This window comes from Rhinopithecus roxellana, chromosome 21 (assembly GCF_007565055.1).
Source record: "Rhinopithecus roxellana isolate Shanxi Qingling chromosome 21, ASM756505v1, whole genome shotgun sequence".
Classification (NCBI taxonomy): domain Eukaryota; kingdom Metazoa; phylum Chordata; class Mammalia; order Primates; family Cercopithecidae; genus Rhinopithecus; species Rhinopithecus roxellana.
In genome coordinates this window covers 14,361,629-14,386,751 of record NC_044569.1, presented here as the reverse complement: position 1 = coordinate 14,386,751, position 25,123 = coordinate 14,361,629, and the positions used below count along the sequence as shown (strand labels likewise).

The following is a 25,123-nucleotide window of genomic DNA, read 5'->3' as shown; positions in this document are numbered from 1 at the left end:
TCTCACAGCGTTTTGTCAATTGTTTTTTTCCCTCTGTTAATTGGACATGACAATAGTGAGAATAAAAGAGAATGAGAGAGAGAGAGAGAGAGAGAGAGAGAGAGAGAGAGAGAGAGAGAGAGAGAATTAACAGGATTCTGCTGCTGATCACTGATTCCACATTCAAAGTTAGCACCAGGCTGGAGCAATCTCATCTTTCTATGAATGAAGAGGACATCTCTACAAGATCAGTGAAAAACAGGCAGACGGTACAAACCCAACAGGAAATCCATTCAGGAACCTTGACATTCCCTTGCTGGATTATTAAGGCAATTTAAATTAAAAAGAAAGAAAATAATCAATGAATGTGACGGGTGGGATTTCAGAAAAAGGCAGCAAAGAAACATCCCGGTAGCCAAAGTCATTAGCAGAACCGTTCAGCACTTTCACAAATTGCATGTAAAGTAGTTTTAACTGAATTGGGAGACTTAAAATTGTTCTAACACAAGAGGAAGGAAAAACTCAGCCAGGGAAAGAAAACTCCCACTGGGCAGAGATGGAAATAATCTTGAACAGATTACTGAAAAAATAATTTTACCTGTATTTCAAAGATCCTGGCATCATGCTTATGAACGCTTCCTCAGTGATCTTGTGTGGTGCCTTATTTAAGCAGACCCCCAACCCCCAAAAGAGCAATCATCGCAAATGTTAATTTTGCAAAGGAGCAGTAAGTATTCAGAATCCTGGCGCTGGAAAACAACCGATCATATTTCAATCACCAGCCATATAACATCCGCTAACAGCACCTAGCAGATTTCTAAGGAGATCATGTGTCAATTAAAGATTTTATAAAGCCCTGGTGGAGACACAGATTTGTAGGTATCTGATGTCTCCACCTGCTTTTTTACTATCTGTACATACATTAGTTTGTCAGCTCTTTCAGTCTCACTAGCCGTTATTTAGAGGAGAAATAAAATCACAGATACTACCCCTTCCTTTCCCTACCACAAAAACCATCCAAATCAACAACACACTATTATCAAATACAAAGTAATAAAAGAGTTATACCCAAACCTGGTCAGTCCTTCCATTTCTTGAAACTTGCACACAAACTGAAGAAACCCACTCAGCCTTAAAAAGGTCGATCATTTTGCTTCTCTAAAATTTCATCTCTGGGAGTGCTTTCCTTCTCGGTCTGTCTTGCTCTCTCTCTCGCTCCCTCTGTCTCTCTCTCTCCACTTCTACCGGGGAGAGAGCGTTTTGTTTCCCTTTTCCTGTTTCTATGGCTGAATGAATGCAAAATACACGGTTTGAAGGGATTTTTCTTTTAGGTTAACAGTTGGAAATCTAAAATCTTGCTCTTCTGAATGGCTTTACATGTCAGTCACTCAACATACAACATTTACATAAAGAGGCATAAACAGAACCAAGAATTCTGCTTTTTAAAAGCAAAAACAAAACAACAACAAAAACTACCTTTTATTCTATCTCTGAACCTCTTCCTATTTTATTTATTTAACTATTAAGCACTTACCCTGAGATGTGCCATAAATGCTTTATTCCAAATGTATAAGAGCCAACCACATCTCAACTGAGAATTAAACAGTTTTAATGTCTTCAAATCCATGTTCCTGCTCCCAACCCTAATACAGACAGTCACTGGCAGCGGTACAATAGTTCTAAACAGCAGACATCTGATTCTTGACATTTAAAAATAACAATATTGGAAAAAAAAGGAGTCCCTTTTTTATTAACTGCAGACAGCTTGTCAGTGAGCACATATCACTCATAATATAATTGACCGTATTAACTGGGACTTGCAGTGATTTCAAGCTAGAGTATTTGATTCCTAAGTCAATGTCAGGCAGAGGCTAAATACCTATAGACTTCTCATTTTCTATAGAATCATGACAATGACCTAAATTAAGCTAATTCTAAGTGATAATTCTGCAAAGAGAGAAGCAGAGGTTTGCTAGTATTTAGACTTTATTATTGGTGATTATTAATTTCATCTTTGTTAGTCTTGAATCAAATTAGGGACATAATCAGTTGTTTCATTGTTAGTCTAATTTCACATACGCGCCTTGTTAACTTCTCACACGCATATGAGGTCAGATGCACACATACATTTACCACAAAACAAATCAAGTAATAAAAGAAAAAATATGCACTCATTTCCATTACTGAAGCATATTATGGAGTTGGACAGATTTGGGATCAAGTGCTAGCTCCCCACTTACTGTTTATGTGTTCCTGGGCAAATGATTTCAGCATTTGTGCCTGTTTTGTTGACTATAAAACTAAAGTAAATAATACTCTACAGAGTTGTTTTGAGTGCTTAATGAGATATACCCAGTTTCCGGCACATAATAGATATTTGATATACACTGCTTCCTTCCTCTGCTTTGTATTTGGAGGAGGTAGAGATTGGGTATAGTAAATGAACACAGACTTTGAAGGCAGAGAAATCAGTTTTGACCCAACATGTTGCCACATACTAGCTGTGTGTCCTTGGGCAAGTTACTTAATCTAATTTACGAAAACTTAGGTTCTTCAACTGTGAAATATCTCTAGAATTTTAAAGAGCAAATCAGATAACATCTGAAAAACATATAGTAGGCATCTCTGAAATGACAGTCCCGGGACTTCCAGCTCTTGACAATAGTTCCAATTAGTACTCCGACACATGTAATTTGCGAGTTTGAAAATGCGTACTGAGATCATATATCTTTTGGAGGAAGTGTCTCATTTTCTAGCAGAGGAAGGAAGTCCAGAGAGCTGAAAGAATGTTTCCAGGTCATGTTACTAGTTAGCGGCAAATAAGGACTAGAATGCTCTTGGAACTAGTAGAATAGTGCTTTGCCTACTAAATCTCTAATATTGAAGTTAAATCCATTTGTAAATCCAGCTTCAATATTAGTTGGCAATTAAGGCGATAGAACTGAAAAAGAAAAGAAAGAAAAAAAAAAAAAGAACTCCAAAGAAACCCTCTTTCCCTCTCTGTTTTCCCAAATTTACTTCTAAGAATGAGCCTAAAGATGCAAGTGTTCCCTTAGGAACGAGCTGGCGCGGGGGCTAACCCTATCTTCCTTAGCAGAGCTTGCACGGGATGGCAGATCCTCTTTTCATTTCCTAGAAGCAAGAAGGGAGCAGGAGCCCAGTTCTCAGGAGGTATTTTCTATTCTCCTCTGACCCCATGTGAATGTATGGCTCTCTCTTCCCTTTCTTTACAGCATCTCTTCAGCCTCAGCACATGGGTTGGGAGGTGTGCACTGGTTTACATTTAATTCATTTACTAACATACTACCTCCCCACATTGAAATATAGATTTTTTTTCCCCTAGTTTGAAAGCCTTGCATAAATTCAACATCTATTAATAAGGATTATCTTGGAGTTTAGTTTCTATTTAAAAGGTTGAACTAGCTTGGTTAACTATTGCCCAATGTAGGACAGAATATGTTAAACTGTTTTCAACCTTTCAATAATTTCAGAATTAAAAACAAAGGTGCTTTGGTGTCAAAGACAGATTAGCTATTACTCTGGGGAAGAAGGGAATTAAAAGGGATTAATACGAGTGTGTGTGTAATCCATTGTAATGAATGTTTTAGTTCTGTATGATGGGTGATGTATGTATAAATGGGTGTTTTATTATTATTTTTTCTTTATACCTTTCTGTAAGCCTCAAATGTTTCATTAAAAAAATGGCTTAAAGAAGGCAAATAATTTGAAAGTAGAATCCCCAAATCTTTATAGAAGGAGATCCAATAATGCTACTATACAAAATCCCATACTTAAGCCTTTAAGATTTCATTCTGATTGTACTGAAAAACTTTAATAATAATATGCTTATTTTAAAGATTTTATTTTCTTCTTGCTCACCATTTTTCATGCCCTTGATTTCAGGTCTGTGCTAGGGCATATTAGAAAGAGTTTGGCTTTGTCATCAAACAGACCTGAGTCTAAATCTCAGCTGTACAACCTCCAGATCGTGGGACTTTAAATCACTTGATATTTTTAAGTGTCAGTTTCTTCTCTTATAAAAATACAGTATTATTACATTCAGTAATCTCAGGATTATTACAAAGATTAAATGAAATACGAAATGTGAACACATTTGCTATAGCATCTGGTATCTAGTAGATTTTCAATTAATATCACTTTCCTTCTTTCTTTCCTTATCCTTCCACATTTTACCACTACCTGAGATTGTGACTCCAAAAAGGTATAAAAAAGAAAGAAAAATAAACCTAAGGTAGGAAGAATGTAGGCATACAGGCAAATATAATGAAAACATTTCATTACTAACAAAGGCTTATGCTAGATCCATACACAGCATCCTTTACTCTGATACTTCTCATCTAATCTCATCATTACTTATTTAAGTACAGGTGTGTTTTTTTTTTTTTCTCTCTTTCAATTTGCTTTGTTTTTGCCACTGGTCATAGAATTTTTGCAGACAAAATGTGTGGTACTCTAGGGCTTTTATCTCTTTACTCCTTACTCTTTTCAAGACAGATATCCTTACCGAAATACTTTACTTTCAGCGGTGGGTGAGCTTTACGTTCTTAAAGAGTTTCTAGAGCTTTCAGTTGCAACCTTCATAATGGCCATTTCTCCAAGTTAAGAGACTGGGTTCTGGTCCCACCTCTGCCACATGCTATCGGTTTAACTCACTAAGTATTTACCTTTCTTGGTGTCTGCTTCTTCATATGCTAAGTGGATTAAATGATTCTTTGAGCTCGGAAATTGTTACAGTTCTTGATAACTTATTAACACGTAGCAACCTTACGGGAAATTAGGCAACACGACCTTCAGTGGGAAATATGGACCACATTATTGTGTGCTGTGTGTGAAAACTGTCCATGTGCTGGTGCTTCTTCTGAACTCCAAGAACAGGCTCTGTCACTGCTCTTGCCCAGGGATTGCCAGCTTGGGGTCTTCTCAGGGATTGGTGGAGGCATTCCCAAGGGAGCTACATTTGCCAGGAGGAGTTCAAAGGGAGCAGAAAAGATGAACTCCTCAAAGGAAGAATTTTTCTTTGCATTTCTTCTTAAGGTGGGAGTGTAAAATGGGAGTGGGTATGTTATACTTTTATAGCTCAGTAATTTTTTTTTTTAAGATGAGGCTACCAGGAGAGAACAGAGAAGAAAAGACACTTTGAAAAAGGAAAAGATGAGAGTCCTTCTTATGGAAAAAATGTGTCTTGGGGAAAATTACAATACTACAGCAAGGAGGTAGGGAAGAAGACCTCTCTCCTATATTTTTATCTGGATAACATCTGGTTTCAGTGCACTGGAGGAAAACATAAGGAGACTGTGGCAGGGAAGAGCACCCTGCCATGGCTCTGTAAGTGTGTGGGATTTACACCCTGACACTAATTGTATTTTACTTCTCTGATCCTTCCTCCTTTTCCTCCTCCTCTCTGTTGTCCTGGGTCTCTGCAGCTGTGTTTGTCAGGCCCCCAAACTGGCTAGCTCCCCACCTCCTCAGGGCACAGGGTGTCTTCCTGATTTGCTGTGCCCCTGGGGTGGAAGCTCAGGTGGGGGTGTAGTTACTGATGGTGATGGTGATGACCATCGCAGTGTTCTAACATAGCTTCAGGCAGGATTTCACAATGACAACCCTGAATAGATTTAAAGAAACTCTTTCCATAATTCAAAAGATCATCATTTACTTTTGAATTAAAGAAAAGTGGACTTATTTTAAAATTCTCTGTAGACTTCCCTTTCCTCTCTTTCCCATCCTACGATCCCTCAGACAAAAGAGGAACGCCATAATAACTCGTTGCCTTTCCATAGGCGTGCTTTTCAAAGCACTTGGATATCTAGTATCTTAAGATAACCCGATGAGGTCGGTAACATTTGGTTCTTTGCATTTTCCCCACATGAGCAATTAGGCACAGAGATGCCAAATAATTTGCACAGGTTCCTATCTTAAGAGAAAATTCAGAGTAGTGCCAAGACTAGAACCAGGAGAAATGCCCACACAAGCATGCCAGGTACTACTTCTAAGCCTCTATTATTGACAGAAATGGTACCTGCAGGTACTGGCAGGAGCGTTCTTGCTGACACGACTCGGATTTCACCATGGCCTGGTCCATGTTCACCGAGGCCTTCTGGTAAACCTCCCGGGCCCGGCTCACGGTGAGCGTGGAGGACCAGGCGCTCTTCTTCAGCAGCGGGGTGTCCAGGGTGACCGGCAGGTTGGCGCAGGTGGAGCACTTGACGTCGTTGTTGCTCCGGGATGCCTTCACCGCCTGCTCGCTGATGGTGTTGTAGGCCTCCATGAAGTACTGTGAGGCCGAGCGGTCGGGGCACCTGCCCATGGTCATCACGCCCGAGGGGGCGTGGTAGATGCACATGTCACCATCCAGGTTGTCGTCCGAGCTCCACCAGCCCGGGGAGGTGCTGGGCCGGGCTTTGGGCTCCGCGCGCCGCTCCTTGCTCTTGCTGCGCTTGCCGTAGCGCGCCGCCTGTGCCTCGTCGGGGCTGGCCTTGCCCCCGTTGACGCTGCCCTTGGACGGCCCCTCCAGGGAGTGCGACTTGGTGAAGAGCTTCTGGACCGAGTGCACCAGGTGGCGGATGCGGCCGGGGCTGTCGCTGCGGTGCTCCACAGCCGTGCGCTTGTACTGCAGAGTGTGATAGCCATCGCGGCTGAGTGGCAGCTGCCGCTCGAACTGGTCCAGCAGGTTGGCGGGGATGCGGTTCGCCTTGGTGGCCAGGGTGCGGGGCACCAGGGCGCACTCGTCCTTCAGCTCCTGCTGCGAGGTGTAGTGCCTACGGGGGAAGGTGCTGCTGGCCAGTGGGTCGCTGAAGGGGCCCACGCACTCAGCTTGGAAGGAGTTGCGCTGGGTGTAGTACGGGTGGTCCGCGGGGTGGTGCTCCACCCGGCTCAGCAGGTAGGGCTTGCGGTCCGAGTGGTGCGACAGCGAGTCACAGGCCGAGTCGCAGGTGACCCCGTGGTGATGGCTGCGGCTGCCCGATAGCCCTTTCATTGCGGACGGGAAGCAGCCACCGGGGTCATGGACACCCGGGAGTCAGGTTCCAGACCCGTCTCGGGCAGAGATCTGGGGGAATGAAGAAGAGGGCAAAGTCGTTAATATTTCTCTTGGAAATTAGGTACTGTACTTTACAGGGTCTTGCTTTGTTGCCCAGGCTAGAGTGCAGAGGCGCCATCTCTGCTTCCTGCAGCCTCCACATCCTGGGCTCAAGCCATCCTTCCACAACAGCCTCCTGAGTAGCTAGGACTACAGGCAGGCACCACCACGCTTGGCTAATTTTTCGTAGAGACGAGGTCTCACTAGATTGCCTAGGCTTGGTCTCGAACTCCTGGGCTCAAGCGATCCTCCCACTTTGGCCTCCCTTAAGTGCTGGGATTACAGGCCTGAGCAACCCTGCAGGCCTGGTATTGATCTTTTGAGGGTGCCATCTGCGACTGTGTTCATTTTTGGCAGAACTTATCAGTGTCCCTAAAACCAGCTTGAATGCATTATTGGAAAACCTTTGTCACCTCTGTGGGGCAGGAAAGCTGACTCCAAAGCCTATAGGGAGAGAAGGTGGAGGTAAAGCTAGAAAACTAGAAAAAGGAGGCCAGGCGCAGTGGCTCATGCCTGTATTCTCCACACTTTGGGAGGCCAAGGTGGGTGGATCACCTGAGGTCAGGAGTTTGAGACCAGACTGGCCAACATGGTGAAACCCTGTCTCTACTAAAAATACAAAAATTAGCTGGGCTTGGTGGTGGGTGCCTGTAATCGCAGCTACTTGGGAGGCTGAGGCAGGAGAATTGCTTGAACCCGGGAGGCGGAGCTTGCAGTGAGCCAAGATGGCCCCACTGTACTCCAGCCTGGGGAACAGAGGAAGACTCCGTCTCAGAAAAAAAAAAAAAAAAAAAAAAAAAAAAGAAAAGTAGGAAAAAGAAACTATATTTTTAAAAAGCCAAATTGTTTTTAAATTATTTGAAAGAATAACTCTCCTCCCCTCTATGACCGCAATAACCGGATGTATCTTTCTCTTGCTTCTTGGGTCTTACTCTTTTTGTTTCTTTTTCTTTTTTTGAGGTGGAGTTTTTGCTCTGTTGCCCGGGCTACAGTGCAATGGCACGATCTCGGCTCACTGCAACCTCTATCTCCCAGGTTCAAGTGATTCCCCTGCCCCAGCCTCCAGAGTAGCTGGGATTACAGGTGCCTGCTATCATGGCTGGCTAATTTTTGTATTTATGAGGTTTCACTATGTTGGTCAGGCTAGTCTCTACATGTTAATCGTTAAAGACAGAACCAGAGAGGGGCTCAGTTCCTCTGAGAGACCTTTGCTGGTTCTCCTAGCAGAGAGAATTAGTTCCTGTCTTCTGTTTCCACCACATCTGAAACTCACTCCCCAGAACCTACAGAGTTGCTTGCTTCAGGATCTCTCTTCCAGCTTACATTCCTTGCTGCCCAGTCTATTAGTCACCTTATGTACCCCCACCTAGTGTCGATCCAGCCATGTAAGCATATAATAATAGCACTCCATAAATGTGAATGAATATGTGAGTTAAAAAACAAGATGAGCCGGGCGCGGTGGCTCACACCTGTAATCCCAGCACTTTGGGAGGCCGAGGCGGGTGGATCACGAGGTCAGGAGATCGAGACCAACCTGGCTAACACGGTGAAACCCAGTCTCTACAAAAAATACAAAAAATTAGCCGGGCGTGGTGGCGGGTGCCTGTGGTCCCAGCTACTTGGGAGGCTGAGGTAGGAGAATGGCGTGAACCCGGGAGGCGGAGCTTGCAGTGAGCCGAGATCATGCCACTGCACTCCAGCCTGGGTGACAGAGCAAGACTCTGTCTCAAAACAAAACAAAACAAAACAAAACAAAACAAAACAAACAAACAAAAGCAACAACAGGATGAATAACAGAAGCCAATGGCACCTCATATCTTTAGGATATATCTGTCTTCTGTTGCATACTTTCCTTTTTGAATTCTGTAGGAACAACTGCACCACACAAACAATCCCCCCAGGTTACTCAGAATGGGAAAAAGTAAAGATATGGCAAATAAATCAGAAACGTAGAGAAAATCTGCCCAGGTGTTTCTGTCAATCGAGGGTCAAGAGCTTTCTCTAAACAAACTGAGAGAACAAGTAAGCTTGACTTGGCTAATTTGAGGATCATGTATCTCTTCTTCCTAGTTTAAGGTTTCTGGTTGAAGATTTATGCACAAGACTAGGTGTGGTGGCTCATGCCTGTAATCCCAGCACTTTGGGAGGTCAAGGTTGGAGAATCGCTTGAGCCCAGGAGTCTGAGACAAGCTGGGAAACATAGTGGGACCCAGTCTCTACAAAAAAAAAAAAAAAAAAAAAAAAAAAAAAAAAAAAAAAATTAGCTGGGACTGGTGGCGCATGCCTCTAGTCCCATCTACTCAAGTGGGGAGAGGATTGCTTGAGCCCAGGAGGTTGAGGCTGCAGTGAGTTGTGAACGCACTGCTACACTTCAGCCTGGGTGACAGAATGAGACCCTCTCTCAAAAAAAAAAAAAAAAAAAAAAAATGTTAATAGACGATGGCAAAATGACCAAAGGATGGTCCTTGAAAAGTTCTTGGGGACATGAGTGAAGGATTCCAGACCTAATAGCTCAGCCTCAGGAAAAAGTCACTCATGCATATCCCATGTAGGGTATCTCAGTCCATTTCCAAGCTCAGATCTTCCAGAGCTTTAGTAACTAACAGAGGCTGCTATTCCACCAGGGCAGAGTATATTCTCTGGACTCTAAAACAGTGTTAGAGTCAGTGCCTGACCAAGTTCCTTCTGACAGCCTGATTTTCTTTCAAGACTTCCTATAATACAAACATTGCCATATAAAGAATCATCTTGGAAAGCCAACATGACTCTCTAAAATATCACTAATGTCATTTCAGATATTCCTAGAGAGATAGATATATGGTTTAATTAAGAAACAAAACGTAGGGCTGGGCGCGGTGGCTCACGCCTGTAATCCCGGCACTTTGGGGGGCTGAGGCAGGCGTGTCACCTGAAGTCAGGAGTTCAAGATCAGCCTAGCCAACATAGTGAAACCTCATCTCTACTAAAAATACAAAAATTAGCTGGGCATAGTGGCGGGAGCCTGTAATCCCAGCTACTTGAGAGGCTGAGGCAGGAGAATTGCTTGAATCCGGTAGGCGGAGGTTGCAGCGAGCCAAGATCGTGCCACTGCACTCCAACCTGGGTGACAGCAAGATTCCATCTCAAAAACAAACAAACAAATAAACAAAACAAGCAAACAAACATATAAAACACCCACACTAGGCCTCATGAACAAAGATTTTTGAGAGGCCAGGTCTTGTCTATTCCATGAGACATACTGCATCTGGGAGCTCATGGCAATGTTGGCAATCTCTATCCATGCTTTGTGAAGCTCCTTTCTTCCTCCTGTCTCCCAGTTTCTGGATTGACCATTCAGCGATAATGCTGAAAGGTTTTAATCAGTACAGTCACTCAAAATTTAGTCTACTAAATTGTAAGGTCCTTAAGGGTAGGGACTATGTTTCACCCACCCAGTATTTAGTAAAGTGTTATCCTAGTAGATAGTGGGAATCAAGTTAGTAGAATATTTACTCAATAACTTAAGGCATTAATGCAGTATTTCCCAAAGTGGTTCATGTTGTGATTCAGGTAGCATCTGTTTAATGAAAACATGACTGTGTGGCAAAGGCCAGGCTGGGCGCAGCCAAGGAACGATACCCAATAGTTGGGGGGACCGTTCCATCGGGGTGACCATTCCAAAGACTAGTAGTTTTCAGAGCAACGCAGGAAGCAGGCTGGTGAACACCTCTTCTGACCTGTATACCTTTGACTTCTAACTCTGCATCTCACTGGACAATATCGTACCTTCTGCTGTTCTACTTATCTGGAAGTAGTCTGGGGAGTTTGCCTGACCTGCTGACTACAGGATGCTTAGACAGAGGGCAATCTGCCTGGAGGAGAGAGAGAAACTGACTTTTGAAAGGACAAAATAGGTATTCAGGACTTATGATACCTGTGGATAAGGAAGAACCAACAGGTAAAAACATGTCCACTGGTGAGAGACTAATGGAACAGAACACCTTGGGATTGCTTTGTATGAAGTTATGGTCCTAAAAGTAGGCTGTGGCAAGGAAGAATGTAAGAGGGTTAAGTATGTGTTTTCAGCAAAACTGTGGCACAAACTAACTTAGATGCAAAAAATCCATTGCATAAGAAAGTCTCCCTCTATAAACCAGGTTCCACCGCGGACATTTTTGCCTTTCAAATATAGACTTAGAAAGCAAAAACAAGATTCTATTAGGATTATAGACACATACTAAGTTTTATGATCACATATAGTAGAATCTCAATATATAAAATAATATGGGATAATATTTCGAACTTTCCTTCTCAAGCAGTTGAGTCTTGGGTAGATATTTTCTGCTAAATAAAATGTGAAACTGGCAAGAGCTGAAAACATGAATTATACATGTTTACTCCAAAATATACAAGATTATTTTAATCAGGTATTCAGTATTTAATTATCTTTAATATGTGAGCAACATTCCATGCAAGATGATGTTACCTGAGGACAAGCAGAGCAAACGAAGAGTTCTTTAAGGCCACTAATGATGATTTAAGTTAAGTGATGTAACCGATGATAATTTCTGTAAATTAATCATACACCGTGTGATTTTTCACTAAAATTTAACTAGGCTATTTTCAGCACAGGACAAACACCTCTATTTTCTTGGAGGGTAACAAATCGCATCCAGAATAAATAAGCTAACATTCCTCCTTCCTTATTTATATTTGTAAAAGAGATATTGAGATCTTGATCTGTTTTCTCTGTGATGTGGGAAAATAAGGTCATAAAATGGCAATAAACATTTCTAAATGCTAAATCTATCTTTCTGGTCAAGGCCAAATACACAACTTAATACCTTGGCCCTTTCTATAACAAATCTTACACTCTCTTCTATCTTGTCATTTTAAAACGAAAATAGGGCAGTTTGTGATCATAAGAGAGAACACATTCTGTGACTTCCTGGTGAGCAAGGGAAAATGATCTAAAATCTTAAGGCCACTAGCAACGGGTACACAATTGCTGGTGGCACCTACTGTGGAGGTCCTGCTCTTCTTTCTCTCATTCTTCATTTTCCTCTTGCCTTACTCTTAAACTCCCTTTCCAGCACATTTATCTCTTTTTCCCCCCCTCCTAATTAATGTTTATAAGTTGTATCCATGGGCACCATTTGCTCCCACCTATGGTGTGACCAACAGCGTTATCAGAAAGCATTAATTGAACATCCCTTCCTTGTCTGCTGCTGCAAAGATGACCAAATGCCTACAGTGAATCCCTAGTGGCCAGAGGGCTTATGATATATTGTGAGAGCCATGTCATAAGCCCTTTGGCCACTAGGGATTCAATGTATGCATTTCATGACCTAGCTATGAAAAAACATGCAAAGAGATAAATAATAACTCTCATTCTTCTATGCATTCTTGAAAAAAGAGGATGCTAACCTCTCAATTAGACTTTAAGCGATGATAACAATTTCTGGAAATAGCGAAATTGCCTTTCAGGCCTTGTTCTTTGAGCAAGGATGGGGACTGTGGTCAACATGTCTTCATGAGGGTTTCCATGACTACCAGTGATTATCCCTAATTTTTTCTTGTTCACTGTGACTTCAACATTCTGTTTTATTGTTCTTCTAAGTTCAGTTTTACCATTGTCCCATGACTGATTTTTTTTCTTGGATAATTTGTGGACTCTGTTTGCGACCATGAGACAAGCTCAGAGTGTGAGATGCACAGTTTTTCCAGAGTTCCCACACCTGGAGCAGAATTATTACTGTCCAGATGATGACCAAAGCAAGAATGATCCAGCACTGTAAAGGAAATTTTCAAGGTAGGTAATTTATTAGACCCAAGGAAAACACAAACACACCACATATTAGAAGATGCTGACGAAGGAGAAATAGTCTTGCAAAGCTGGCAAGTCCTTATTCCATTTTGATTTCTGTGCATGTCTTTATTTAGAGCTGCTTTTCTTGATTTTTCTTTACATGCAGAAATAGGAGCATACTGAAGGTCCTCCCCTGTCTTACCCCATGAGGATGGACAGGCAGGCAACTGCGACTTACTTTAGAAAGAAAGTGGTGGACCCTGCCCAGGAGAACAGGGGGCACTGTGTTCTTGTTTGAGGAGACATCAGGAAGAGAAAATCTCCATGAATCTTTTCAGGGTCAAGCTGTTTTAAAATTTTTTTTTTGAATTTTTATGGGTACCTAATCATGTATATATTTCTGGGGTACATGAGATATTTTGATACAGGCATATAACGTTTAATAATCACATCAAGGTAAATGGAATATCCATCACCTCAAACATTTATCCTCTTTGTTACAAACAATCCAATTATACTCTTATAGTTATTTTTAAAAGTACAATTAGATTATTATTGACTATAGTCATCCTATTGTGCTATCAAATACTAGAGCTTATCATTCATTTGGCCTTGCATCTATTTTTTTGTACCCATGAATCATCCCCGCTCTCCCACCTCAGCAGCACCCCCTTAACTACCCTTCCCAGCCTCTAAATGATCATCCTTCTACTCTCTATCTCTCAAGTCACCTTTTTGACATCCCTCCACCTGCCCGAAGCTTGTCCATGCCAGGCTATAACATTCCACTAAAGAGAAAGAAAGGATTCTCTTGTTGAAAAGTACAAACAGCCTTGAACAATGACTGCATTTTTCAGTCTGCCTAGATGTGCCCGGGTGACTAATGCCGGCTAATGGAATATAACTTGAAACGGCACGTGCAGTTTCTGGAAAACATCTCTAAAGTGAGGGGCATACCTTTCTTTACCCTTTCCGGGGAAAGAAAAGCAGCTGTGGGGGCTGGGCGAATAGTGATCTTTACCTTGAGGTGGAAGCTACAGTTTGAGGATTAGAGAAGCGAAAGATAAAGGTTCTGACCTGCAGTAGGCGCCATACCAGCCCTGGATGTGCACCTCTGCATTTTGTTCAGTTGAGAGAAAAACAGACCTTTATCTTGTTTCCTTATCAAGTAAAGGAAGGGCCTGTGTTGGCCCCATAGGAAGCCAGAGTCCCATGCTATTGAACCACGTGGAAACCTTAGCCAGGGGCTCTGCAGAGGGAGTATGTGTGGAGAGAGGAGACAAAATAGGTTACAGTTATTTTGCTTTCTGTAATTTTGTGTACTGAACCTCGCATCTGCATCTGTTCCTAAGTGAAACAGGTAGGGCAAAATCTTGAGATCCCCGGTGAAGCTATGTCAGGATGTAGCACTGTATTTGCAGGTGGTGGTAGTCCATTAAAGAAATTTAAACAAGGCAGTGGCATGGTCACACTTGTACTAAATATTTCTCTACCTGTAGTTAGAGAATACATGTGGGAGTGGGGAGGCGCAGAAAGATCTCAAAGAAGCAATGATTTCTGGCAAGAGCAGTTTATGAGAGAAGACTGGAAGAAAAGGAGGAGTATGCCAAGAGAGGGGGACAATGTCCTGGCAAGCTACGACAGTGTCTCCTGATTCAGGCCTCCTTGCCCACATATGTATGCTCCAACCACAGTCTGAACACATACATGACATTTTTTTTCTTAGACAGAACAAAATTAATTTTCCCATTTACTTATAATAAATCCCAATTCTACAGAGATTGAGAATGATGAATGCCCAACGGACTGATGATTTTAAATTATTACTTTTTAAAATAAGAAAATGGTTCTTACTACTAAAAAATGAAACCATGGCACTTTTGGGTAAAAGTTAACAGAAAACGGCCAGGCTTGGTGGCTCACGCTGTAATCCCAGCACTTTGGGAGGCCGAGGTGGGTGGATCATGAGGTCAGGAGATCGAGACCATCCTGGCTAACATGGTGAAACCCTGTCTCTACTAAAAATACAAAAAATTAGCCAGGTGTGGTGGTGGGCACCAGTAGTCCCAGCTACTTGGGAGGCTGAGGCAGGAGAATGGTGTGAACCCAGGAGGCGGAGCTTGCAGTGAGCCGAGATCGTGGCCACTACACTGCAGCCTGGGCAACAGGGTGAGACTCCATCTCAAAAAAAAAAAAAAAAAAAAAAGGAAACAGAAAACTTAGCAGAGGTGAGGATGTGAGTTAACATTGTCCAAATGCCTACCATTTGGATATTTTCTGACCTTCTGAAATTGTACCTGCAGAGGATAACTGAATGTCATATTTTTCACTTTTCCAGGCTTCCTTACTTGAAGGTTTTCATGTGCTGTATACTTAAAATTATACAAGTACTATTAGAGCACCTTTGAATAAGCACATTCTGAAATATACCAATTATATTACGCAAAGTACAATGCTGAGCCGTTTTATAGATGCACAATGTATTTTGGCTTTTCATTAACATTGATTGCTATCGTAATCATCTGCAGTTTGATTTCGTCTGTGAATACCTCTATCAATCAGTCTGCTCCTACAAATAAATGCCTTTGGAGGCATTTCCTTTTCAAAAGATATGGTATTGTTAAAAAAAAAAAAAAAAACCAGCGACTCAACTGAGATCTTCTCCAATTTGGTCACAGTAGGCAGCACAATTACAATCACCCGCGTCTCCATACAAAGCTTTTCAAAAGTGGTTTCATAACAGTTTTTGAGAATAAAAAGGTGGAAGGTAGTGTTCTTTCAGAAATGATTAATAGGTCATCATTTATATTGGTGGCTGAGCAAAATGCCATAGGATTTAGGAAGTGATTTTTATGTGAAGATAATCCAGGCGGTAAACGATAAAATCTCCTAATGTTATTTTGGACTGTCAGAGTTCAAAGGTGCCTGTGCTGACTCTATGAGACCTCGGAGATATGCTTCCTATGGAATTGTTCTTATTTGGATTTCCAGGAGAGGGTTGGTTATCTCGGCTAAATGGACAGATGAATTGCCCTGGGAGCCAGCTAGGAGAATGTGGTTACCTTGACCAGCCATGGACCAGTGCCCTTCAGGAGGTGCTGCAGCAGGGGGACAGCCTGTCTTATGGGGGTACAATTGACGGGGGTACAATATTCACAGAGAAGAGAAAAACCCATCAGTGTTTACTCCAAAAAAAGTTGGGAAAAACTTGCAAACTACTGATAAATCTAGGAGAAAGAAGAAATGATGACAGAATAAAGCCGTTTAATGGTACCTAAAGACAGCCGTGATGGAAGATGGAAAAAACACAAAAACAACGACAATCAAAACAATATGACAACACAACTTGAAAAGAAGCAGTGGAAATAGCCTCTGATGAAGCCAAGTTATTTTTGTCCAGACTGCTCATGACTAGCTGAGTAGTCTTGTGAACATGTTCTGGCACGTTCTAGACAACTTGTTTTACAGCCAGACTTTATATATACATACACGCATATACATATATTTACCTGAATCAAATTTTCTCTTATAAAGTCTCTTTCTTTAAATGCTGTTGCTGTTCTCACCAAGTTTGCTGTACACATCTACTTTCCTGAGTGCTGAGACCCCAAAAGTGCAGACACTAAGCCCGTTTGTGGTAGCTGTTCAGCTGACACCTGCTTTTGGGAATTTCTTCTCTACTCACAGCATCTCCTGATGACACTGTGGCCAGGGCTGTTGAAGGCGATCACCACATTCTCTGAGCTGATGGAAGACTGCATTCAGGGGCATCCATGCAGAGCCTTCACTGAGCTAATGAGATGCTCACTTTGGGAAATTTAGGTGGGGATGTTCCTAGAATCACTGGACTCTGGTGAGCTTATCTTCAAGGTCAAGTAAAGGAAGGGCCCACGTCGGCCCCACTGGAAGCCAGAGTTGATGCTACTGAACTGTGGGGCAGTGTTAGCCATGGGCCTACAGCGGGAGTGTGTGTGGAGGCAAGAGAGGAGCCAGTCCAGAGTCCATGGAACCCCAGGGAAAGAAACAGGCAGAAGCTGCCTAATGGCCTTGTAGGTCTAGTCAGGCCTGGCTCCCTGCCCAGAGGGTGAGACTCTGTGGTCACATGCGCAGAACCAGGGCAGGCCCACAAAACTTACTCATCCAAGTAAAGGGGACCCTCCTGCCCAGTGGGTAACTGCAAGCATACAGAACCTCCACCACTGTGGTCTACATCCAAGCGGGGCCAATGTGAGTCAGTCTCTGAAGCAGCCCCAGTAGAACTGGCTAAGTTATCCTCATACAGTTTTATACCCATTTAAGTATTTATTGGCTTGGATACATTATGCCCGCTAATTCAGACTATACATTCACTCTTTGAAAACTATCATCAAAGCCTGCATCAGAAAGGAGTGGTCAGATACCATGTAGGAAGTGAGGAGGACAATCTCTGCAATCGGCTGTTTTCAACACCTTACGGAGTCTTTTTCCTTCCGTGAGTTTGGCCTGCCCTGACCTCTGCAATAGTTGCTGTTACTGGGAATTAGATTTGTAATTCCTCAAACACTGCCCCTTCCTTCTGCTTCCGTCTTCCCATCATTTTTAAAGTGCCTTATTCTGACTCTTCACACATCTAGGAATCTGACCCTTCTAACTTTTTTCATTTTGGAACTGGTTTTTATTGTCCTTTAGAATTCTATACCCAGTCTTAAATTTTAAACAAACAAATCCACATCCAGTCAACCTTCTGAAATATTTTTTTGCTGTGATAGAGAAGGAAGTATGATGACATTCATTGTTTCTGGATTAAAGTATTTTTGTTTGTATTAAATTTTATTTATTTTAGAGACAGGGTCTTGCTCTATCACCCAGGCTGGAGTGCACTGGCATAATCATGGCTCACTGCAGACTTGAACTCCTGGGCACAAGTGATCCTCTCATCTCAGCCTCCCAAAGTGCTGGAATTACAGATGTGTACCACTGCACCAACTTATTTCTGGATTAAGTTTTGGCAGATAAGAGTGTTGGTCTGTAAGGTCTTAGCCAAATAGTCTTTGCCTGTACTGGGCATGAAGTCAAATCAAATCAATACATGTGACTTTAATTCAACAACTATTTATTGAATAGCTATTATTGCATGCAGTGCACTGGGCACTGTAGCAAAAATTGAAGATTCTTAACATTATACCTTCAACTTCCTGTCTCATAAGTTTTCTTGTTCCCTCACTCCCACTTTTCCTGCCCTCTGATGGTTCTCATGATAGTTTATTCCATTCACTGGTTCCTCAGCTCTGCCCTCTTCTCCCATTCTATCCATTCCTGGTGGTCTTCACTTCCTCCCTTGCCAGCCTAGGAGAGACAGCAGGTCAAACATTTTTTTTGTTAGCCCCCTCAGGTCCCTTGCTGTATGATCCTTCTACCTCACTCACTGTGGACAATATACACCAACGACTGATTCCATTGTCCTTCTGTTTTTCCACATAGAGGCTGCTGAGTGTCGCTGGGGATGGGACTGGTGCCATGGCAAATTCCCAGTGTTCACTCTCGGCTCTACTCCCAAAGCTGATTAGGGATAGTATCATGGGTCTCCTGGTTCTGTTCCAGCTGTCCTAAGCCCTCGAGTCTACTCACTATTTCTCATCTAGACTTGGTTGGAAAAACAAAGTAGTAACCAATAAATGTCCAGTGAATAAAAATGGAATGGTCTGTGCCTCTAGGAAACACAACTAGATACCAGGCACGTGTTGTCCACTTTAAATGCATGATCTCATTTCATTCTCAAACAACCCAACATGGTAGGGACTAATCCGCAGATAAGAAACCTTTTAATGAGGAAATAACTTGTCTGAGATAATATATTTAGTAATTTTTAAATCTTTTTTTAGAGATAAGATCTTGCTCTGATGCCCAGGATTATAGCTCACTGTAACCTGGAACTCGTGGGCTTAAGGAATCCTCCTGCACAGCTGGGATTACAGGAATGTGCTGCCATGCCTGGACAATTTTTTTCTTTTCTTTTTCTTTTTTTTTTGTAGAGATGGGGGTCTCACTATGTTGCCTAGGCTGGTCTCGAGCTCCTGGCATCAAGCAGTACTCCTACCTCAGTCTCCCAAGGTGCTGGGATTATCTCCTTGAGCCACCGTATCCATATCCAGTTACTACATTTTGAACACAGCATGTTCTTAATCACTAGGCCATAATGACTGTTCTTATCACCTCTAAAACACACACACACACACACACACAATCTATTTCATATTGCTAACAGTATCATTTGTAATGTAACATTTGTTACCTGATTATGCCATTCTTTCTCTTTAAATTCTTCTCAGACCCTCTACACTTTTCAATATAACTAAGACTTTGAATGTGACTCAAGGTGGGAGGTTTCCTGACCTGGCCTCCATCTGCCAGACAGCCCTGTCTCCCCACCCTATACCCCACACAGCTCAGCTCCAGTGACACTGGGCTCCTTGTATTCTTCCCACATGCCTCATTCCCCATTGATTCTGTGTTTCATGCTCTCTAAAATACTCACTTCCAATCTCCATACAAATTCTTATTCGTTCTTGAAGAGTAGGTACAAATATAGCCTCCTTCTTAAAATATTCCCTGACTAAAGGAATCATGGAAATGATAGGCCTCATCTAATTTACAATCTAGTTGAGAAAATAAATCACATAAACGTGAACAATCAGCAAACAATACAAGTCAGAATCTAATCAAGTGCTAGATTGTATGGTACATGTCGCATATGTAATGCACCAAGTAAAAGGCTTTGAAGAAGTCTAGAAGATGCAAGAGTTAAGGAGTGAGAAAACATCTCAATTTAGGAGGTGTAGCTGGCTCAGAGCAGCATCCTCTTCAAAGACAAGGTTTTTAGGACAGTGTGCAATTCCTCTTCCATATTTTGTTCAAATCTAACCACTTCCTTTCTCCTCTGGCTTTATATATATATAAAAATATATAAAATATATATATTTAATTTTTTTATAGGTTTAGGGATACAAGTGCAGTTTTGTTATATTGTGTAGAAGGCTGGCCTTTTAGTGTAGCCATCCCCTGAAAAGTGTACATAGTACTATTAAGCAATTTCTCATCCCTCACCACCCTCCCATGCTTCTGAGTCTCCAATGTCTATTATTCCATTCTTTATGTCCATGTGTACACATTATTTATCTCCTAAGGGAGAACATGTGGTGTTTAACTTTCTTTTTCTGAGTTATTTCACTTAAGATAATGGTCTCCAGCTCCATCTATGTTGCTGCAAAAGACATGGCTTCATTCATTTTTATGGCTAAGCAGTATTCCATGGTGTATATATACCACATTTAAAAATGCAATCATTGCCGGGCATGGTGGCTCATGCCTGTAATTCCAGCACTTTGGGAGGCTGAGGCAGGTCAATCACCTGAGGTTAGGAGTTTGAGACCAGCCTGGCCAACATGGTGAAATCCCGTCTCTACTAAAACAATACAAAAATTAGCTGGGCCTGGTGATGGGTGCTTGTCATTCCAGCTACTCAGGAGGCTGAGGTAGGAGAATTGCTTGAACCCGGGAGGTGGAGGTTGCAGTGAGCCGAGACTGCACCACTGCACTCCAGTCTGGGCGACAAGAGCGAAACTCAATCTCAAAACTAATAACAATAACAATAACAATAATAATAATAATAATAATAATAATAATTCAATCATCTATTGGTGAACACAGGTTGATTCCATGACTTTGCAATGCTGAACAGTGCTGCAATAAACATGATTGCAGGTATCTTTTTCTTTAGGTAGACACCCAGTGGTGGGATTGCTGGATCAAATGGTAGTTCTACTTTTAGTTGTTTAAGAACTCTTCATATGTTTTTCATAGAGGTTGTATTAATTTACATTCCCACCAAAAGTGTATAGACATTTCCTCATTTCTCCATATCCTTGCCAACATCTGTTATTTTTTGATTTTTTTAATGATAGCCATTTTGACTGGTGTAAGATGGTATCTCACTGTGGTTTTAATTTGAATTTTTAATTTGCATTTTTCTGATGATTAGTGATGTTGAACATTCTTTCATATGCTTATTGGTCACCTGTATGTCTTCTTTTGAAAAATGTCTGTTCATGTCTTTTGCTCACTCTTTAATGGGGTTATTTGGTTTCTGAAATTGTTGAGTTGCTTGAGTTCCTTGTATATTCTGGATATTAGTCCTTTGTCAGTTGCATAATTTGCAAATATTTCCTCCCATTCTGTAAGTTGTCTGTTTGAGTATTTCTTTTGCTGTACAGAAATTCCATTTGTTTTTGTTGTTGTTGTTGTTGCATTTACATCTTTGAGGTCTTAGTCATGAATTCTTTGTCTAGGCCAACATCCAGAAGAGTTTTTCTTAGATTTTCTTCTAGAACTTTTATACTCTCAGGTCTTACATGTAAGCCTGTAAGCCATCTTGAGTTACTTTTTGTGTACACTGAGAAATAGGAGTCTAGTTTTCATTCTGCACATGGCTATCCAATTTTCTTAGCACCATTTATGGAATAGGGTATCCTTTCCCCAGTGTATGTTTTTGTTGACTTTGCCAAAGATCGGTCATTTCTGGTTTTTTTTTTTGTTCAATTGATCTATGTATCTATTTTTACGCTAGTATCTTGCTGTTTTGGTTACTATAGCCTTGTTAGTATAATTTGAAGTCAGGTAATGTGATTCCTTTAGCTTTGTTCTTTTTGCTTAGCATTGCTTTTGCAGTTTATGCTCTTTTTTGGTTTTATATGAATTTTAGGATTAAAAATATGGAATGCTTCATGAATTTGCATGTCATCCTTGTGCAGGGGCCATGCTCATCTTCTCTGTATCATTCCCATTTTAGTATATGTGTTGGTGAAGCGAGCACTCCTTTTACTTTTTCAATGCTTTCCATTTCTACCTCTGATATGATCTTTGATGATACTATTCAGATGTTGGCCAGATTGTCTGAGAGCTACAGACTTGACCTCCTCGTTTGGCCCTTTCAACTGCTCTTAGATGTCAAGCCACTAGCCTATGTAAGGGAACTATACGAAATAGGCACTTATACTTGCTATTGTTTTTACTGTCAAGATGTTGCCTGTCTCAGCACAGAGTGACTTCTGAATTTACCATGTGGTAAATTCCTCTCAGGTGTCAGTATTAACAAAACTGTGTGCTTAACAACTGTCTTTAATCGTGCAGGTGCTATTACGCTTGTAAGATGAGTATGTTTCCACTTCGAGCAGTGCGTGCTCCACCAGCTTGAATACCAGGAAAGTTATCAGGAAAAACTATGGCAAAATCATGATGGTTTTAGTACTTTACCATTTTTATTCTACTATCATTGTATTTCCCTTGCATGTTTATTACACACACACACACACACACACACAATCTCATAAACCACTTTAATCCCTTGTGGAAACAAATTGTAGTAGAGGTAGCAAACCTATATCCAGATACCTCTGTATTATGTAAAATATGTCAATATGCTTTTTCCCTCACTTGATATCATCCGTTGACTGTTCTTAAACTCGAATGTGCATCAGAGTTAGCTGGATGTCCTCAAGGCACAGATGCATTCGATAAATGTTAGCCAAATAAATACATGAGTGGGAATTTTCCTGCTTGGGAAACAAGATGTTTTCATGGGAAAAGTTTGATAATTTACAAATAAGATGACTATTTTTGTACTGGGAATAATGCATTGTGAGTGCCAGCACCGTGCAGACCGGAACCACTGTGCTGATCAGGAAGTACTGGAGCAGCGGCTAATGAAGACTGCTAAAGCCTGCTTTGCTGTTTCATCCACAGCACACAGGCTGCATCTGTCCTGGGGCTCATTTGTCCGTCTTCCGCCTCCTCTGCAGTTAGACTCTCCTAAACTACCATGGCAATGATTGAAGAAACTGTAGTTGAAAAGTCCACACCAAATTCTCTGTATGTCACTGAAGACAAGGACATTTTGGGTAGAACCTGGCTGCTCATCCACTCTTGTCATAAGGGAAGATTTTTTTCTCTTTCTGTACTGAGCAACAAGGCCCCTCGGTAAGATACAGAATTATCTAACTAGTATTTTTGAATCTAGAAAAATACAAGCTTTGCTTTATTAATGGGCTTATTACATGTATTTGCTGAAAACTTGATATGCTCCTTCTCATGCTTGCAAGTGTGACATGGTTTCTTCCCTTTTCACAGATGAAGAAACTGAGGTTCATGGAAGTTAAATAACTTGCCCACAGGGCACAACTAGTAGGCAGCTAGGCTAGGACTTCAAGTGAGGTCTGTAAGACTTAAAGCACCTGCTCTTCCTGCTCCTCAATAGCTTTCCTGCTAAACACCAAGAGACTCTAGGCTGCCAGGAACATCACAGCAGGGACCACTGTCAATCAGTGGATCTCCACAGTCTTTCAGACTTTCTTTTGAAGAAAGATTTAGCTGCTAAAAGAAAAGATGAATATACAAAAAGGATAATACTACCGTATTTCATCGTATTGCCTCGTTTTAATACAAGAAGACTCATCCAGCTTAAACATTTGATGTCTAAGAAGCTAACCAGCAAGCTGCCCTCCGGGAATGCATACCATCAGGTATGGATCAGTGGTCCTGAGATCATGTTCATAAATCAACAGCTTTGTACAAGCTGTCAAGACTCAGAACATGGTACCCCAAAGTATGGCACCTTGGCGTGCTGAGTACTATGGACGGAAGGACATCGGAAAGGTCTCAGAAGCAATGTCTCTTTGACTTTCTCTCAACCTCCTGTCTCTCACCTGTCTTTCTCCTATGAAGTGAGTCATGGCAATCAGAATTCGTCTTTCCCAAGGCGTGTCACAGAAACTAGAACCCTCTCCTCCAAGGGAAGCCGTGAAACCCAGAAAGGTCACTCTGCCTTCCCCCTTCTCCCCTGAAGACCTTCATTCCAGAGGGGCCCTGCCCCATGTTCAGGAGGGTTACACAAAGAGGTTAAGAAGAATTTGAACAGTCAGGCCTTGCTAGGTTCCCTGCTCAGTCTATCAGCATTAGATCACACCCTTTAGTCCATCACATTTCTACACTGCTGTCCGTTCTTCGTCAAACCGAAGAATAAAAAAAGCTTTCCCTGGGTCTTAGGGTCTTAATTTCTGAGGAGTCCCATGTTACATACAACTTTGGTTACCTTCATTATGCTTTTCTCTTGTTAACCTGTCTTTTGTTATAGGAGTGACCATTATGATAGGTGAGGAAAGATATCACACATTTCTGCCCCTACAAAGCCAAAAATGTTGGCTTAGGAATGCTGCTAAGCTCAAGGCCACAGCTACTCACAACCTTTTATCTCCACTACCAAGACCTGTAGATACAATGTGAGTAATTTTAACCTTGATATAGAAGCAAGCCAATGCAGACAATAACTTCTCAGATATCCACAAAAGCTAGTTACTAGCATCCATGTATTTTTTTTTCCCAACAAATATTTATTCAGCGTCTACTAAATGATAGGTGCAGTTCTAGGGAACAGGGGTTCAGTAGTGAACACAATTCCAAAAGTCCATGGCTTCATGACAATTACATTCTTGTGTTGGGAGACAGACAATAAACAAATACATTGTGTATAAAATGTTGATGATGGTATCATGTCTTAGGTGATGACATATTAACTGCCTTCTGTAAGTAATCTTTTATAAACTCTTTGCTGACTTGGAGGCATTGAAAGTTTTACAAAAATACTGGCTTATTTATTAAAGAGGAAGTATGGTACAATTTGCACTCATTACAGCTTGAGTATCCCTTATCCAAAATGCCTGGGACACAGAAGTGTTTTGAATTTCTGATTTTTTCAGGTTTTGGAACATTTGCAATTTACTTTATTTACAGGTTGAGCACCCCAAATCTGAAACTCCAAAATCCAAAATGCTCCAATGAGAATTTCCTTTGAGTTTCATGTTGGTGCTCAAAAAGCTTTGGTTTCTACAGCATTTTCGATTTTGGATTTTTGTATTTGAGATGCTTGACCAGCAATATGTTCCAGAAAATATAAGAAAAATGGATGTGTCTCTGTGGTAAACCCTGTCCTAGGCATCTTACATGTATTATCCCACTTAATTACCACAGCAGGCCTAGGAAGCAGGCACTGTCATTATCTTCATTTCCCAGAGGAGGAAAATGAGGTACAGGAAAGTTAAATAATTTACTTGTACTCAATCCAGGAAGTCAGACTCCAGAACTCACAGTAGGCACCGCTACACTGTCAGTGACAAAGTCGCCTTTGTCATTCAACACGATGATGGGATGTTACCAAGGTTGCAGCATATGGC

The 25,123-nt window shown here is 41.6% G+C and overlaps 1 protein-coding gene, 1 long non-coding RNA gene and 1 other non-coding gene across 8 annotated transcripts in view; 1 reads left to right on the top strand and 2 right to left on the bottom strand.

The window, feature by feature from the left end:
* Positions 1 to 25,123, bottom strand: part of DLGAP1 (DLG associated protein 1) — a 971,529-nt gene that overhangs the window by 380,796 nt on the left and 565,610 nt on the right. For 2 of the 6 annotated variants that reach the window (XM_010353208.2, XM_010353207.2), the window contains one exon: positions 6,017 to 7,045. In XM_010353208.2, coding sequence (XP_010351510.2) covers positions 6,017 to 6,973 — 957 coding nt within the window. In that variant the 5' untranslated portion in view covers positions 6,974 to 7,045. Of the gene's footprint in view, positions 1 to 1,053; positions 1,203 to 1,513; positions 1,662 to 6,016; positions 7,046 to 25,123 lie in introns of those variants that run through there. The other 4 variants (XM_010353209.2, XM_010353215.2, XM_010353210.2 and 1 more) reach the window with 2 other exon arrangements.
* Positions 5,098 to 23,934, top strand: LOC104654130. The gene is made up of 3 exons (XR_746788.1): positions 5,098 to 5,213; positions 22,641 to 22,874; positions 23,025 to 23,934. It is a non-coding gene; the product is annotated as an uncharacterized LOC104654130 (long non-coding RNA).
* LOC115895607 lies at positions 21,605 to 21,711 on the bottom strand. Its single transcript, XR_004055786.1, has one exon. It is a non-coding gene; the product is annotated as a U6 spliceosomal RNA (small nuclear RNA).